The 17,071-nt window shown below is 39.9% G+C and overlaps 1 protein-coding gene across 1 annotated transcript in view; it reads left to right on the top strand.

Annotated features, from left to right (window-relative positions):
- The first annotated feature begins 917 nt into the window (after positions 1-917).
- The window catches only part of LOC122792279 (forkhead box protein O3-like), a 558,328-nt gene continuing 542,174 nt past the window's right edge, over positions 918-17,071 (top strand). Inside the window, exons 1-2 of the mRNA XM_044060045.1 lie at positions 918-1,668; positions 4,146-4,603. Coding sequence (XP_043915980.1) covers positions 1,587-1,668; positions 4,146-4,603 — 540 coding nt within the window. The 5' untranslated portion in view covers positions 918-1,586. The remainder of the gene's footprint in view (positions 1,669-4,145; positions 4,604-17,071) is intronic.

Below are 17,071 nucleotides of genomic sequence, written 5' to 3'. Positions count from 1 at the left end.
TAAATCTTCATACTTGGCTGCTAGTAGTGTTACAAACACATGCTCACACATTTACCTTCATTGCTCTCTCCTACCGTTAATGTTTTATTTATGCATGTGAAAATTGGGCATTTAATACCTTTGAGCTTGTCAGAATACAAACCTCAAAATGTGAACGTGTACGCCGCGCCTTAGAAGGTCTACACTTGTGCCTAGCATAAGTTCGACAGTATGCCATTTCATTTTGGTGGAGGCTATTCTTTTTTTAAGATATTAACGCACACATATACCATCATAAGTACTTTTAAATGTTATCATCAATATTATATTAATAGAGGTTATAACCCCCCAAAGTAAGAAAGCGTTAAGCATGGAACTTTACTTATACGTGGTATTGATATAGACCATACAGTGACGTCAGCGCTTCAGTTTTTGTCCCCGTACCCTCCAAAACGTAAAGATGAGCACACACCACTTTTACAAAATGTGCAAGGACTGAGAATGATAACCCTGTATCGAAACTGTTTATCTCTGTACATCACCAGCCCAATGATGAATGATCACCGTACTGCTTTTGGTAACTGTCAAAGGACCCAGATGGGGTGGAACTCCAGCTGTGCTATTCACAGTCCCTCAAGGAATATCAGGGGGTAAAATGATTTTGGTTGCCCTTGACAACCGAGTGATCAACAGTGAAGTAGGAGACGTCAACGCAGAGGGATTTTCCAGAATTGCCAAGGGCGGAACCTGACCCTCCTCCTTCTTCTCTTTATCCTAGTGTTTTACCACAGTACAGTGGGCGGTATTGAACGTGGTTATCAGCCAGTAGATGCATACGGAGGTGTGGTTAAAGACTTCCAATGGAGAAACAGTGCAGAAGTGTTTTGTGGCGGGCGGGGTCGGAATCCCCGGGTCAGTGTAAGTATTGTGAGGCGGCATTGACACTGACACATATACACACTTACGTTTGTACACAGAACGGAGTACACACGTGGAGCTGGCCAGTGAAAGAAGTCAGGACATAAACAGCCTGACGCTGATGACTGTGCAGGCGGAAAACCCCGGGATTAATTTACAAATACTAGCAAAGGAACCAGGACTGGTGAACCCCTGCAACCACATAATTGTCTAAAAGAGAACCATTTCCAGTATTTGTCCGTATGTGCGTGACTCCATCCCTTTTCCTTGCTGCAGCCCCACCAGCTGCTAAGTTGCTACATGATAACACGTTGACTGGCTGCATTTCATTTGGAAATATATGACTTTTGGAGCTTGGAGAGCAAATAGGATACCCGGGGTACTGGATTAATAAGAAGTCCAACTGGCTATTTTATTTTCTATATTAACAGTATGACTGATTTCGGTGGTGTGATGGAAATCTGTCTGCCCTCCACCTGACCAGTGCTGGAAGTGGATTAGTTACTCAGTTTAATAAAAAAAAACTAATAGGCTGCATTTCATTTTAGGACGTCAAAGACGGATTTGTGATATTTTACTTTTTTATTGAAAAAATAAGCGTTTCCTGTTCGTGTCATCCTTGGCTTGGGACTAAATCCTTATTCGGCCAGGGATCCATCAGGAAGAGTACTGTTGTTGCAAACCCTGTAATGCAACTCAGCGGCAGCACCAGTGCCCAGGGCAGGAAAATTCGGCGCCAGACTGCTGCTGCTGTTACCCACAGATATGCAAGTAAGTGTAGTGATGTAGTCAAAGTATGATCACAGTGTGAGGAACAGTGTGCACATCTGTCAGATCGTTTCATCGCTATAACACATATTAAAGTTGCGTGATTTGTTTTGGGAAGGAGGGGTCAAGGCGTAATATATGTATGTATTTTGAGGTACAGACTAGTGACTGATTTACTGCTGATATTTGGCATCTAGATTGGCTTTGAGTTATATATCCGTTTATAATATATATATATATGTGTGTGTGTGTGTGTGTGTGTGTGTGTGTGTGTGTGTGTGTGTGTGTAGAGTGACAGAGAATGACTTGTACGCACTCAAGAAGGTATTCGTAATGTTAACTGAAACCTGAGGATAATTATTTGTGGGTGCGCTTTAAGGAAAACTCGGTGTAGGTCGACACACATGGTATTGACCAATAAACGCGCACACGCACAAATACACAAACACACACTCACTCACAGGCACGCGCGTGTTGCTTTAGGCTGGCCAGGGAAGGACAGACTGGTAAAGTGGTGGGGACCCCAGAGCACTGGCGATGTCTAAGTACTTCATTTTGTAAACTACATTTCGCTTTAAACAGTATATGAAAGACAACAACACAACTGCGTTTCCTCTCCAATGAGAACTTTCACTGAGATTAATAGTAAGATTGTCAAAAGTGATGCTAATGGTATAAGATTGTTTCAGTTCAACTCACATTCCACTATGGTGGACTGGGGCAAAGTAAAAAAATAACTAGTGTTAGAAGACCATACGTACATTAGGGACATTTGCAAAACATTGGTACTATTCAAGCTGATATGCAATTTGCATTAATATGCACTTTCTGAAGATTAAGAAGTTTTTTTTTGTTTAGTTGAATGCCTGGCACTTGATTTACTTATTGCAATGACCACAGTTTTGTTACAAAACCAGTTGTAAATGGAGCAACATGGGGAACCATAGTTAGTGATGTCACTGAAAATAATGAACAGTTAAGAGGTGCAACATGAGTTATCCTTAAGGGGCACTTGGGTTGTATTTTCTCAAGGTGTTGTGCACTTACTATCAGGATTGCCCATAGGAAATGTTTGCACTCACAGATTCATAAGGTTGCCTCCAACTCACACTTAGACCACATTAATATCTGTCCAAATGTCGACTTCAGAAGTTAATAAAGGTATACATTAGTTTGATATCTTATAAGCTAGAACTGTAAATGAATTGTTTTAGATGGACATCCCTATATCAGATTAAGTTTTAGAAATATATGTGCTGCAGATAATACTTCAGACTATTGAATCTGGATGTAATATCCAAAATGTTTCTGAAACATTCTCAGAAAAAATGGATTTGGTAGAGTAAAAAGTGTATGCCCCGCTACACCTTTACCTGGTGGCTATCAGGTGCATGTGTAGTTTTTACAGTGCTACAAGAAACAAATGTATGAAAAATTGGGGGGGGGGGGGTGATCGACTGCAGGTGAAGGCATATCTTTCCAGCCAGTCTGTAAGTGTCCTTCTGTAAAGTTACAATTTAATGGAACTGGCACCCAGTAATAAAACCAAAATGACTACAGCCGAAAGGAAAAACGTTAAAATGGTCAAAATACATAAATGCTGTTATTATCCAGCTATTGCTACAGCTCCAGAATGGTCTTGGCAATACGCCATTAAAAGGATGTATAGATTAATGGCCGGTCATTTTGACCGAAAAGTGGTCATTCTGAAAAAAATTGAAAAGGTAGTAAAATGCTGGGTTGTCCCGTTATTATGGTTCATTTTGCCAGGTTTTGGTATTACTCGCAAAATACCCGAGCCCCGTGGATTGCTATTATAATGGTATTCTTATGTGCAGGACTGTGCTAACAGCACTCCAACTGTTGCTCTGAACCTGTTGGCTAAGTGTATATATGGGGTGGGGGTTGCATGGCTGCAGCCACTTTTCCAGTCATACTAACACTGATACAGACACACACCCTGCACACGAACAAACAGACGCAGTCTTAACTACCCATTAAAATATACACACTGAGTCACACACATACACGCACAACACCAGGGACTGTGTTCACCGCCTTCATGCTTTTCTCGCACGAGCTGCACCCCTCCAAAATAATCCTAAAACCCGGTGCACGTAGAGACGCCCAGCTGCTACATTCACGATCTGTTTATTGCCTTTATTTTTAAGCACCCCTCCCTCCCCGTTGAGTTTCTGCATCCACCCATCCCCATCGCGGCGAGTATCTACACCCACCCAACAACACCGAGCGCGGTCGCTTAAGGTCACAGCCGTGAATGGGGAGCTGGGGGCTGCCGCTGGTCAGCTCCATGCAAATGTCCATTGCATGTAAGCCAGGTGTGCCGTTCAGTAGCCAGTCACTGTTCATTGATTGCAATTGATAGAAAGTGAAGCTGTGCTAACATTTGGTGTGATTTTTGTTAGGATTCTGCTATTTCATGGCTGCTTAATACTGTCCTTTTTCTCTTTCTCTATCAGACACCCCAGAGACGGGGATAATGGACGAAGAGCTAGTGGGGCCAGCAGCGCATCAGGTGGACTCAGACCAGGATTTCGAGCCCCAGAGCCGGCCCCGATCTTGCACCTGGCCTCTTCCTCGCCCAGACTTCACCGAAGGAGAGGACAGCGGCTCGCCACCGGCTGCCAAGAACGGCAGGGATGGAGCAGAGAATGGTGCTGGAGGAGGGATGTCTGCACTGGATCGGCGCGCCGGCCCTGGAGGAGCCGACCTTGGCCAGCAGCAGCCCCTCCGCAAGGCAGGCAAGACCTCGCGGCGCAATGCTTGGGGTAACCTGTCATATGCAGACTTGATCACCAAGGCAATTGAGAGCTCCCCTGACAAGCGGCTCACCCTGTCCCAGATCTATGACTGGATGGTTCGCTACGTGCCCTATTTCAAGGATAAAGGAGACAGCAACAGTTCGGCTGGATGGAAGGTAAGGTGTCAGTATCAGCCACTCACTGTGTTTTTACCTCAGATAGTATTCGTTGTGGGTTACAATGTGTTTGTTGGGGGGGGGGGTAATGATGCTCCTCACAAGTACTGATGATGGCATAGTGTCATATTACATATTTTAGCAGGAATTAGTGCGGCCAATCAACACCTGCCCCTATTCTTGTCAGCTCCAAAAATCAACCGGTATTTATTTATTTACGTTGCTTTTCTAATGGTGGTGGAGGCAGTCAAAGGATGAGGGTATTGTGTCATTGAGCATAGCTCCTGCTGTGAGTGTTGTACGACTGTGGTAGCGGGAAGAGTTACTGATTGTACTTCTTGGCCTTCCTATTGGGGAAGCTTGGGCCACCTTGGGAAAAGAGGCTTCAGGACATTGACAGCGTTACTAATACTAAGTATTCAAGTTGCTGCACCTGAGGGATTGTTACTTGCAGCATGTTACTAAAACTTATTTATTTGGGGAGAATCGATTAATTATGGACTTTGATCTGCCCATAGTATCCATGCCTCTCTATTAAAAAGAGTAAGCACTTAACTCCTTACTTTCAAAATGTTACTTTTGGTAAAGTTACCAGTATTTGAGGCGTGAACAGCAATTAATCTCTAAATGCAGTAGGATGTTGCTTTAGGTGACATTGGTACTGTTCCTTGTCCTGCTTTAACACAGTAGGTGGGGACTGACTGCCTTGTGGGTTACCTTAGTATGTGTGTTCCACTGCCCATAGCTGTACTTGTCCTTATGAGAAACTTTACAGAGGTGGATGCTTTACTAACCACAGTGTGTTGTCTGGAACAGTACTGTGGGCACTGAAGTCCCTGCAGTCTATATCAGTAAAATTTCTCAGTCGCCAACATTACTTACATCTACATTGCCAAACAAGCTTCAGCAGTATTTTTTCACCTATTATAAATGGTGCAATTACTGACCTTCAGAGCATTTGCACATAATATGGACTTCAGAGAGTGAATATGACAAACGTGACTTTCGCACAGTGGGAAGATGTGCTGACAGTAATTCCATTTCTTGTGTTTCATCCCTGTACTGATTTCGTTTTCACTTTCCTTCTGTAATACATGCAAAATGTATATATATATATATATATATATATATATATATATATATATATATATATATATGTAAGGACATGCACACTCACACACTATAGCTGTAACATTGTCTGGATATAGTTACCTACCCGTTTTTTTGTATTGTGCTAGAGACTTAGGCATGCATTTACGTCTGATGCAGGTGCTATTTGAAAAAGTTTTTTTTTAATAGAGTTGATGATATTCTCAGGAGGTGTTGCTGTGGGTTGCAATTTAAAATAACTTATTCAAAAATATAGTAGGAAGCAGATGGACAACAGTTCTTAGGAGAGAAGGAGAAGGTGGATTATGACAGTTTATCTATTAGACACGGAAGGGCACAGAGTGAGAACTGTGTGACTCTTAGCTGCATTTGAATTCTGTGTTCCTGTGGTCCTATTACTTTTGAACTGTTGATCTTTCTTCTCTTTGGGGACTAGCTGTAATTAAGCATTAATGAAGCTCTGGATACTTGTTGTTATGACTGGGACAAGGAATGGACAGTACCTATGGAGAAGCCATTACTTTGGGAGCCTGCATTCTTTCTTTTGGAAATGATAGGTAGAGAAACTGTATACCAAAGGCTGAGTATTATTTGTTGTACAGCTGTCTGTAGTTTCTGGTGGCTAAACTGAAAATGGACCATCAAAGCTGCTCCATGTGTAAATTATCTGGTGTTAGGTTTATCTTGTTTTGGAATATGAATTGTTCATTCTGCATTCTCTTGGTATTGCCCCCTCTTTTACTTATTTCTTGCTGCGAGGGGGCTAATGTCAGGGGCTACAAACTGGTCAACTGACAATGCCTAAACAGACCTTCAGTAGGTGGTTGACAGTGAATGGAGTGATGAATCCCAGCCAAGGTCAACGTCCAGTGTTTGGTAGTTAACACATACTGTCTCACTGTTGTAATAACGTAGCTACTTATTTACTGATAAACTGAAACGTCACTATGCTCATGACATAGTTAAGTACTATAGCTTTCTGTTAAACTGTATTTCTACAAAGTGGTTTTTGCTAGTAATTGTGAGAAAGACTACTATAGCATTTTGTCTCCTGCCCATACCCCCACCCCCACTTCTTGATATCAGTCAAACTGTTTTAATTTCTTTGTATTTCTGTATCCTCTCCCCACTTCCTTTAGAAAAGGATCAGCTGTGGTGAGCTTGGTTTGGTGAGCTAGTCAGCAAGTAAATCAAGAAGCAATGAATTATATGATGCACATGTGGTAAATACAATGTGTTATTCTATATTCTCTGTGGTGTTTGAAAAAAAAAACTCTTAATAACACCCACTTGTATTTACACTATTTTCTACAATTATAGCTATAGTTCCATTGTAAAGATGGGAAGACATATTTTCAGAAGATGATAAACATGAATGATCATTAGTATGTATTAAGCATTTCTTCAGTGGTGACACCTGGCATACATATGCTTGTGTTCTACATACTATTTCAGGAAATGCTATTTCATAGTATCCAACCTTCCATTGAGAATTTGGACACTGGTACTTTAGCTGGTTTTGGTCATGCAGTATTCACCTGCCTTCTAGTTTGTGAAGTAATGTTAAAATAGCTACCCAATCCAGTTTTGCAGTACTTTTAGTACTTTTTGCAAGAAGCTTGAGTAGTACTGCAGTGCAAATTTTGTCAGTGTTGCCACACTAGACTTTTTATTGCTGCTTTCCAGTACAATACAAATTGCCTCAAATTCACAGCTCAAAGCCACTTGAGATTTGTAGGGCATTTTATTGGGAATATTTGCTTCATTAGGAGACATAAGGGATACACATAGCAGTGGAAGCATTTGATGTATGTTTTATTTCAGTTTTACCATATTTCCACTCATATTTTATAACTACTCATACTTCTCCAGTACTTTAAATATGTCATATACTTTTTATGATGTTTGAAATACTATTCATCTCTTTCTTCTAATGCATTTGTCTCATTTTTGTAATGTCAGTGTGGCTTGAATGCCTTTGTATAAACTGCTTTTCCTCTGTTTAAATTGAGTAAGGGCATACAAGTGGCTCTGCTTGTTATTATACTAGGAAGGCCTGTTGTATTCTGAAAAAAGGTTGTTGCAGGTCTTTCTCAGAGACCAGGCCCACATCCATCTGGTATAGGTTATGTTGTCTTCTGTCTGCTGGCAGTGGTACCAGCTAGGGTGTTCAGGTCTGCTGGATATATTTGCATGTTCTTTGCATAAAGAAGAATACAATGCACTGGATATGCATATTCATGAATTGTCTCCTGCTCAGCACACAGCCTGACATTCTCTGCATGGTGCTGTTAGTACCGTGCATACCGCGGGGTAGGTGCGGCACTGGGTAGGTTCACAGAACAGACACTGACAGCAGGACTGTCAATCCCACTGAATGCCGTGAAACTCCAGTAAAGAATAGTAAAGTATAGGATAACTGCAATACATAAATTATTTCCTTTGTTAGTTCACATTTAGAAGAGTGCATGTTAAAAACCTGGAAAGTTACTTTTAAGAACAGAGAAATAGCACATACAATGTAAGGTATAAGGTTAGACATTTTCTCATTTTTTTTGCAGCATATGCAGCCAAGAGAATCTTACACAGTCATTACTGCCTGCATTAAGTAGCTGTATGCTCATTTGGTTCATTATACAAGAATTTTTGTTTTGAGTCTTAACTACTTTGTGCTTTAATGCTTGACCTTCTGTGGTTGGTAGTGGTCAGAGACAAAATTTTTGATGATGAAGAAAAAAAAAAACAGTGGAACACTAGCTGCTTTTAGCATCACCAGTTGAGTGCCCTGGCTATTAGTGACAGTGGTATTTTATATTTTCTTGTCATTAGCGTACTGACCATGTGCTCTGGAAATGCCAGGGGGTTTATCGGGGAATTAGTAGAGTAACCATCTTCTTCTCTTTAAATTTTTATAATCAGCAATCTTTTACCCGTATGTGGCTCTTGTATCTACAGCTCCCTAGCCCCGCCCAGGACTGCAGGTACATTTGGCGTGGAGAAACATTTGTTTTTATATATTCAATCTTCTGACATGATTACTTTTTACTTGGTGTAAGTAAACCAAGCAGAGAGATCTGGCAGTGATTCGCATCTGAATCTAAGAGCCATTGCTTGGAATTCACCAAGGCTGAAGTAAAAATACTGGCTTTAAAGTGTAATGCTGATCCAAAAATCACTTTTGGCTTCTGAAATGAAGGTTGAAAATTCTGTGCTCCAAATATGGCTTCATTTCTGTCTTTTGTCTGTCTAACATATTATTACATTTAAGCATGTATGCTTTCATTTCTTTGAGAGTGTGTGTGTGTGTGTGTGTGTGTGTGTGTGTGTGTGTGTGTGTGTGTGTGTGTGTGTGTGTGTGTGTTGCGGGGATGGGCACTAGTGACCTTGGCTGGCATAGTTCTTGTGGCTGTGACTGGCTTGCCGGTGCCTATAGTGTGGAAATGAATCAGGGATATTAAACAATTGTCTCTTTTGAATAGCCCTTACTACAGAGGAGAATTTACAAAAGTTTCAGTCAAAAACAAAACAAGATGACCGTAGTGTACAACATGGTGTACAACACATAATTACAGTAGTTGTACTTTAGGTAGGCAAGGAAATACAGCACAGTGCGAACAGAAGTATATGCGAATGACATGCAGAGGTAGCTAAAGCTACAGTTTAACTATGTTACCCAAAATGGGCAGCAAATTGAGAAGGTAACATACAGATAAGTTGTGGGCAAACATGCTTCAGCACTCAATTGTTTCTAGTGTCGAGCACATCAGTTCAAATGTGTAGACTGTGTGTGTGTGTGTGTGTGTGTGTGTGTGATTTACTATAGAAGGTACAGAGTAATGCATCAAACCAAAACAATGGCAGAGTGCATAAAGGGTGATGCATGTTAGGATCAGTGCAATCATAAAGACCTGTGTTCCATTTTATGTTTTGATCCTTTCTGTTGCAACACGTCTGTTTTTTTCATAGTTCCTTTATGTACCTCACATGATGCCTTGAAAGGGGGGTTTGTAAATCTGTTTGTACATATATATAGCTGCAAGGTAAGACAGTCCGATCGTGGCTTATTCATCTCTGACAGAGCTCTATAATCATGGGGTCTTTGGCAGAGAGGTGTAGCACAGTGGGAAAAGAGAACTCGGATGAAAGAAGAAGGAGCCTGTCAGTATACAGGGGAGTTATTTCCTAGATTAGAATCTGGGGTGGCAGTTATTTTGTGATAGAGATTTAAGGCTGCATGCTTGTGAGTGCAAAGGGCAGGCTTGAGTAATGGAAAGAGATCTCAGAAGTAAGCAATTAAGATTATTCATGTTACATTGTTATTAATACAGTCATCAACTGATAATTATATTGTCACAATTTACAAGGTAACCAAGCAGTGGTGTGAAGCAGCCCTGCATTGTTAAATGTCAGAATAACCATGTGCAGCTTAGGTGTCAGCAGGCACCTTTAGAAATGTAGTTTGCTAAAAATTTCAGAGTGAAGATGCACTGTTGAAACCAATGACTGTTGTGTGATTTAGGACTGTACCCCATCCGCATACAGTGAAGCTTGGAAAGTTATCACTTTGTAGATTAGTTTGATCTCCTGTTGGACCCTCAAAACTATCTCTGTAAGAAGTAAATTGGAGCTGAACCCAGTTATATGGGCAAGTAATTGGGTAAAACTGAGTCTGGGGACAACATATTCAAAGATAAATTAACCCTCTTAAAGACAGACAAACATTATAAAATACACACATGCACACACACACATATACTTGCACCTCAGCCCTCCCTTACTCATTGCACAGTGCAACAAAATGGTGAGCCTGCCCCCTGAAGCACTGCCTCATTACCACCAAGCACCATCCAGTCCATTCCCTGCTGCACTACCAATTGCCAACATTTTCTATGTGTTTTATTTTTAAGATGCATTTTTCTGTCTGTGTTGCTGATTGATTTTTTTGAGTGTGTGTGTGTGACTGCATGATCCTACATATCATTTCACATTTTCTGTATGGGCTGATAGTCCAGTGACTCACTAGCTTTCATGCAGGCTTTTCATGCCGCTTGTCATTTCTGACAGTTGTCAGTTCTGTGAGTCAGCTGGTCTGACTAATCCCTTTTCAACCACAACAAAAGTGGTAGAGAAAGCTCTCAGTAGCAATATATAATGCATATTAGAAATAACAGCAAATCTCAGGAGGGCAACATGATATAATATGTACATATCCTTCAGACGTGCGGTGAAACCAAGGTCCCATCTGCTTGAGTTGGTGGTAGCTCGGGTGGATGTAAAAGATCCCATGGCTCCTATTGAAAATTACTACGGGAAGTTCCCTGATGCCCTGGCCAAATTTTCCATACTCATAGAATTACCACCTCAGGTCTTCTCTGAAAAGAAGCCACTAGCCTAAGAGGATTAAACCAGTCAACAAAGGATACATAAATAAATCAGTTAAATAATCACTCATTATGCACCTGTTGGGTGATTCAGAGCACACTTTGTTATCAGAGTAAGTGTTAATGCAGTATATCTTTAACATTCGTCATCAGCATAGGACATTATAGTAGATACTGATTTCATGACACTTTAAGGAAAATCATCCTATAAAGTATCCACTGCTAGTCCCTGCTGTCAGAATAGTGCCTCTTCCATATGCCTGGTAAACTTTTGGCCATTGAAGGAGGCTTTACTTGCTTCTGCCCTTGATGGTTGATGTGCAGTGCTGTTCCATAATCCCCAGCCGTACTCAGTGGTTGATGGTTATACACTACATATTCTGCAAGCTTTTGCACTGCTGCACATATACATGCTCTTTGACACTGTAGGTTGAGTTACAATTGCGTAGAACAATGTGACCATCCATGTTTGAGTCTGCTAATATGTACAGCTGCTTAACTGCAGCAGTACTAAGTGCATTGTGGATGCAGGAAAGTCCAGTGCAATGGAACTGTTGAAAACACATGCAGCTAGGACACAGATTCCAAAATAAAAATGTAGCTTATTTAAATTGAAAGAACTGAGCTTCCAAACAGAAGTACAACAGAAAAAGTTTTTAGAGGAAAACTTTTTGTCTGAAAGATATCAGCTACTGGTTCTAAATGAATGTGTAGGAGGTGAAAGATGAATGTGTAAAAAGTGAAAAAAGTGGATAGGATGTTCTTATAAGAAAGACATTAAGGTATGCATGTCGACTGTGTTTTTAGCCCTGTTAGGGTGACCTTTCCTTGTAGGCCAGACCTCAGGGAATTGGAGACTGATATCATCAAAGAAGCAGAAGCAGAAAGGAATCTCAGAACAGTATATCTGCCATTATATCTACAGCTCGGTAATTGGTGGATTTGCTGTTAAAATATAGTGTATTTTAGCACTTGAAATTCCATGGAGTACAAGATTCCAGTAAAGATATACATCAAGAAACAGTCACGTGACCCTAACTGAAGTTTTTATAACTGAAGCAAGTGACACAGGGGTGCAGCCTGTCTCACCTTTGGCAACATATTTTAGACATTTCCACATCCAAGGCTTTTGAAGTAACTGCTATGCCCGGGACTGGACTGTACCAATATGGATCTGATCATCACATGATGGACGCATAGCACTGTGGGTGATGGTAAATGGCAATGATTGTGAAGAAAAAATGGAACGTGTAGCACATAGTATTTTAAAAGGGTGACTGATGAAATGTTGACATATATAATTTTATATACAGGTGTTCCCTCAAACACCACTTGCATGTTGTGTTACACTGAGTGAGCTTACTAGTCAATCAGACCAGTATTCCCTGGTTACTCATTAAGGAAGACACATTTTGCATGTCTTTCCTGGGAAAGAAACAAATAAGCCAATAAGATAGCTGACACCCAAATAAATAAGCAATAAAGAAATACTTGGATTTTGTCTGGCTTGCATTGTAGAAGGAAGCATGTGATGCAACACGGATTGCTATATAAGAGTTCTGCTGAGTATTTCATCCTCTGTGAAACTGCAGAACAGCTGGAAGAGATGTATATCTAGTTGTAGAAATCAGTAAGATTGGTAAAAAGGCAGCATCTCTGAAGAGGGTAGAAATGAAAAAGTCTCTAACAGATTTTCTAGAATGCTCTGGGTGAAAATTCAAAGAAGAAGAGGAAAGGTATTTACCTGTTATGTAAGAGCCCAGTAAAGATTCTGTGCTCATGGTGGTAGTGGTACTAATTTCTGTTGGCTAGAAATATATCTGTATGCAATGTTATCTGATGCCATAAACACTGGCAAAGGGATGTTTCAGCACAGAACACAGGCTAGCAGAATATTAGGGAACACTGGGAGAGGTACTATCCTCAAATGAAAATGAGAAACTGAAATAACTTCACATTAACATTCACAGGTGACACCAGTTCTGGAGATCTTCTCTCTGGAAAGGTTGTTAATAATGCAGATGATAAATTAAAATGGTGCCTGGCCTGCACCAAAGATAATGGATGAAGAAGTAAAGAATCTTATTATCGATATTTGCACACCCTGCAGGAAACTGTGGAGAAGAGTTTGAAGAGAGTTACAAGCCTATGAATGGTATAAAGTACAGGGGAGGTGTTCAGAAAGAAAGATGCTTTAGAACAGGAAGGCATGACATGAGACTAGTACAGGGTAGACTGAAGGGCAAAGACAGCATTCCAAAGGGGGTGTTTGATTGCTGTTTATGATCACTCTTTTATTTTCATTGTTTCATTTGTGTGTGTGAAATGGTTAGTTTCTTACAGCTGTTGAAACTTGCAATTTATGGTCCTCGCTTCAGCTACAGAATAGTAAACACGTACTGTAGCTTTCACTAATTATGTTTTGGCTCCCAATATTTGTCTCCCCTAATCCTGAGCCATATCTTATCAGTAATTTGTACATTTTTAGTCAGACTGTTGCATTTCTCTTTGCTTTCTCTCATTTTGTATTGCATAAGCTGAGTCAGACGTAGCTTGGTACACACTGATTAACTTTGAGTAGAGTTTACGATTTGGCTTAATAATGTTGAAAAACTTTGCTGGCCACTATGCTGCCTTAATTACAGACTTCACTAATAGTAATTGCTTTTCACAGACCATTGACATAGTTCCATGGATGCTATGTGGTCGGTATAAAAGCAGATGAAAAATATTCATTCATAATCTATTTGTGTACTTATCTACCCTAGCTACTTTGTAATATTTTTCTTTTTTTTGCTAGGTAGGTGGGGGATGCCTTGACTTCATTTGATAAATAGAAGAGGGTACAGTCCCTAAGGACAAGAAGAGCAAATGGGGGGGATGACAATCAATTCAAGAATAAAACAATGACTTCAAGAATAAAACAAAATTAGCCTGACAGGGTGGGAGGCTGGCATGATGGTTAAGGTGTTTACCTTACAAACATAAGGTGCAGAGTTTGATTCTCACATGGTGTAATTGGCTAGGCTGAAAATGGTCCACAAGGGCAGTTAGCCTAGTACTAATCTATGAACCTATGAATCAGTAAGTACATATAACACCCTTCTTATACTAGAGAAAGGGTTTAGCAATCAGACTATCTGTTTCATTGAAGATACCATTTCCTAGAGTGCCATTTTTGACATGTCAGAACAAAATGATGTATAGCTAACCGTATTAACCATAACACTTGTGTGGTAATAGTGAGAAAGGGGAAAGTGAGAGGTGAAATCGGCTATTTCCTGTGGCTTATCCATTTATTCTTCTCTTATGTTAGTCATTTACCCAGATATTCTAGATTAATGGTTCTTGAAATGCAGATTTAAATAAGACTGAAACAGTGTGTATTGTAATTTGTACTTCAAAATGTTTTTTTTTCCAGATGTGTAAGAACTAAGACAGCAAGCCATCAAATGGAAAAACTGTACCTCCTCCTGCCTTAACCCTCTGACTGGCGTCCCCCAAGGATCTATCCTGAGCCCACTTGTATTTAATGTCTTCATAAACAACTTCCATCAATGCATCCCTAATGCCAAACTTGTCCAATATGCAGACGACTCAGCCATTATTTGCTCTGTTGAATCCCTTCCTAAACTCATTCAAATAACACAATACACCTTCAACACACAGAGATTTGGATGCAAAATAATCGCTTAGCTCTTAATGCATCCAAAACCAAAATCATGATCTTTACCCCTTCTAAAAATACCAACTTAGACTCAAACTCCTTCTCTATTGTTAGCCAAAATAAAACTCCCATTGAAATAGCCCCCCAAGCTGAGCTTCTAGGCATCCTTATTGATGAACAATTGAAGTTTGTCATTCACCTCCAAACCAACATAAAAAAAAAACACCAGAAACTAGGAATGCTTTACCGGTACAATCGCTACCTCACTTCTTCATTTAAGCTTACCCTGTCTACCATATACCTCCTTCCCTCTCTCATGTATGGAGTTCCTCTCCTTACCAACTTGCAAGCAACCCTCAGAGCTAAGCTGTCATCCTACTACAATGAAATCTCCAAATTTGCTACCAGTTCAAAATCTTCATCCCACCACTGTGACTCCTTACACTCCCTGAACTGGTTGGAACTCCCTAACTATCTTTCCTATAGTCAAGTCTCCATTGCCCGTAAACGCATTTTCAACCCTTCTCAATGACCTCCCTCTCCTCCATCCTTACTATGCACATTCCTGATTGAACCCTCAGATCTAAAAATCAAAATCTCCTTGAAGTACACAAATCATCAAGTACCCCTGGGCAACTTCTTTTATCTTTTTCCCTTGCAAGAAAATGGAACTCACTTCCTCCCCACATCCATACTACACAAAATCTTTCCTTTTTCAAGTCTTTGCTCCATTCATATTTCTGGACTACCTGGGAATGTTCCTGCTCCACACCTCCTAACTTCCTCCCTACTACTCCTACTGGCCATACCTGTCAAGTGTACCTCTTTACGAGGAAGTACCTCATTTGTGGTCTTAAAAAGCTCATGTTCCTCAAACTTCCACATGGAAAGGGTGTGTCACACATTCAGTGATTTTTTTTTAACTGATATCCATTGTAAATAGAAAGGAATCATATTAAATAATTACAAGATCGATTTTATAAGTAAAATCAACATATTTTAACTATCCTATGACCTTCCTAGTTGAGGTTGTTAGTAAGCTATAAGTAAGTGTTGCACATTTTACCCATTTATTCCACATTATGATGGCTAGTGTTCCTCATTTTGGAGATGGGAGGTTGAGAGCTATGCTACTGGCTTACCCTATCTTAAGTAGGCAATCTGCCTGCCACATAAGATAAAATATATATTCTCTCGTTAGGGTTCTATACTACTTGTGTAACTCAACTCTGTTGTATAACATTATGTATTAATTACTGCTAGCTTGTTTTTGGAACATACTGTATTAACTCTTGGTGTTACTTCTTGTTAATCTTTTGTATGTACGTATGCCAGAGCTGTTACTGTATTAACTATTGGTATTACTTCTTGTTAATCTCTTGTATGTACATATGATGGTGCTGTTACTGTATTAACTCTTGTATATACATATGCTGGAGCTGTTACTGTATTAACTCTTGGTATTACTTCTTGTTAATCTCTTGTATGTACATATGATGGAGCTGTTACTGTATTAACTCTTGGTATTACTTCTTGTTAATCTCTTGTATATACATATGCTGGAGCTGTTACTGTATTAACTCTTGGTATTACTTCTTGTTAATCTATTGTATGTACATATGCTGGAGCTGTTACTGTATTAACTCTTGGTATTACTTCTTGTTAATCTCTTGTATGTACATATGATGGAGCTGTTACTGTATTAACTCTTGGTATTACTTCTTGGTAATCTCTTGTATGTACATATACTGGAGCTGTTACTGTATTAACTCTTGGTATTGCTTCTTGTTAATCTCTTGTATGTACATATGATGGAGCTGTTACTGTATTAACTCTTGGTATTACTTCTTGGTAATCTCTTGTATGTACATATACTGGAGCTGTTACTGTATTAACTCTTGGTATTACTTCTTGTTAATCTCTTGTATATACATATGCTGGAGCTGTTACTGTATTAACTCTTGGTATTACTTCTTGTTAATCTCTTGTATGTACATATGCTGGAGCTGTTACTGTAGAAACATTTGGTCTTACTTCTTGCTGATTTGTTGTACATATATACTGTGGAGCTTTTCTCACTGGGCCTCCATTGAAAAAGGGCTCATCTTGGCCCAATGGACTTTACTGGTTAACAAACTGCAAATAAGTAAATACAATAAATAACTGTTTTAACAGGGCTGTGTCTCTTAGAAGCCCCATGCTTGGCCCATGACTTGCATAAAAATATAGATTACCAATTATATTGTTTATATTGCTGTGCCCTTAAGTATTTCAAGAAGACTGAAGAGTGCATTTCACTTTGTGTGGTTT

This window comes from Protopterus annectens, chromosome 1.part2, assembly GCF_019279795.1.
Source record: "Protopterus annectens isolate FY-2018-M chromosome 1.part2, PAN1.0, whole genome shotgun sequence".
Lineage (NCBI taxonomy): Eukaryota > Metazoa > Chordata > Ceratodontiformes > Protopteridae > Protopterus > Protopterus annectens.
This window is presented reverse-complemented; position numbering and strand designations above follow the sequence as displayed.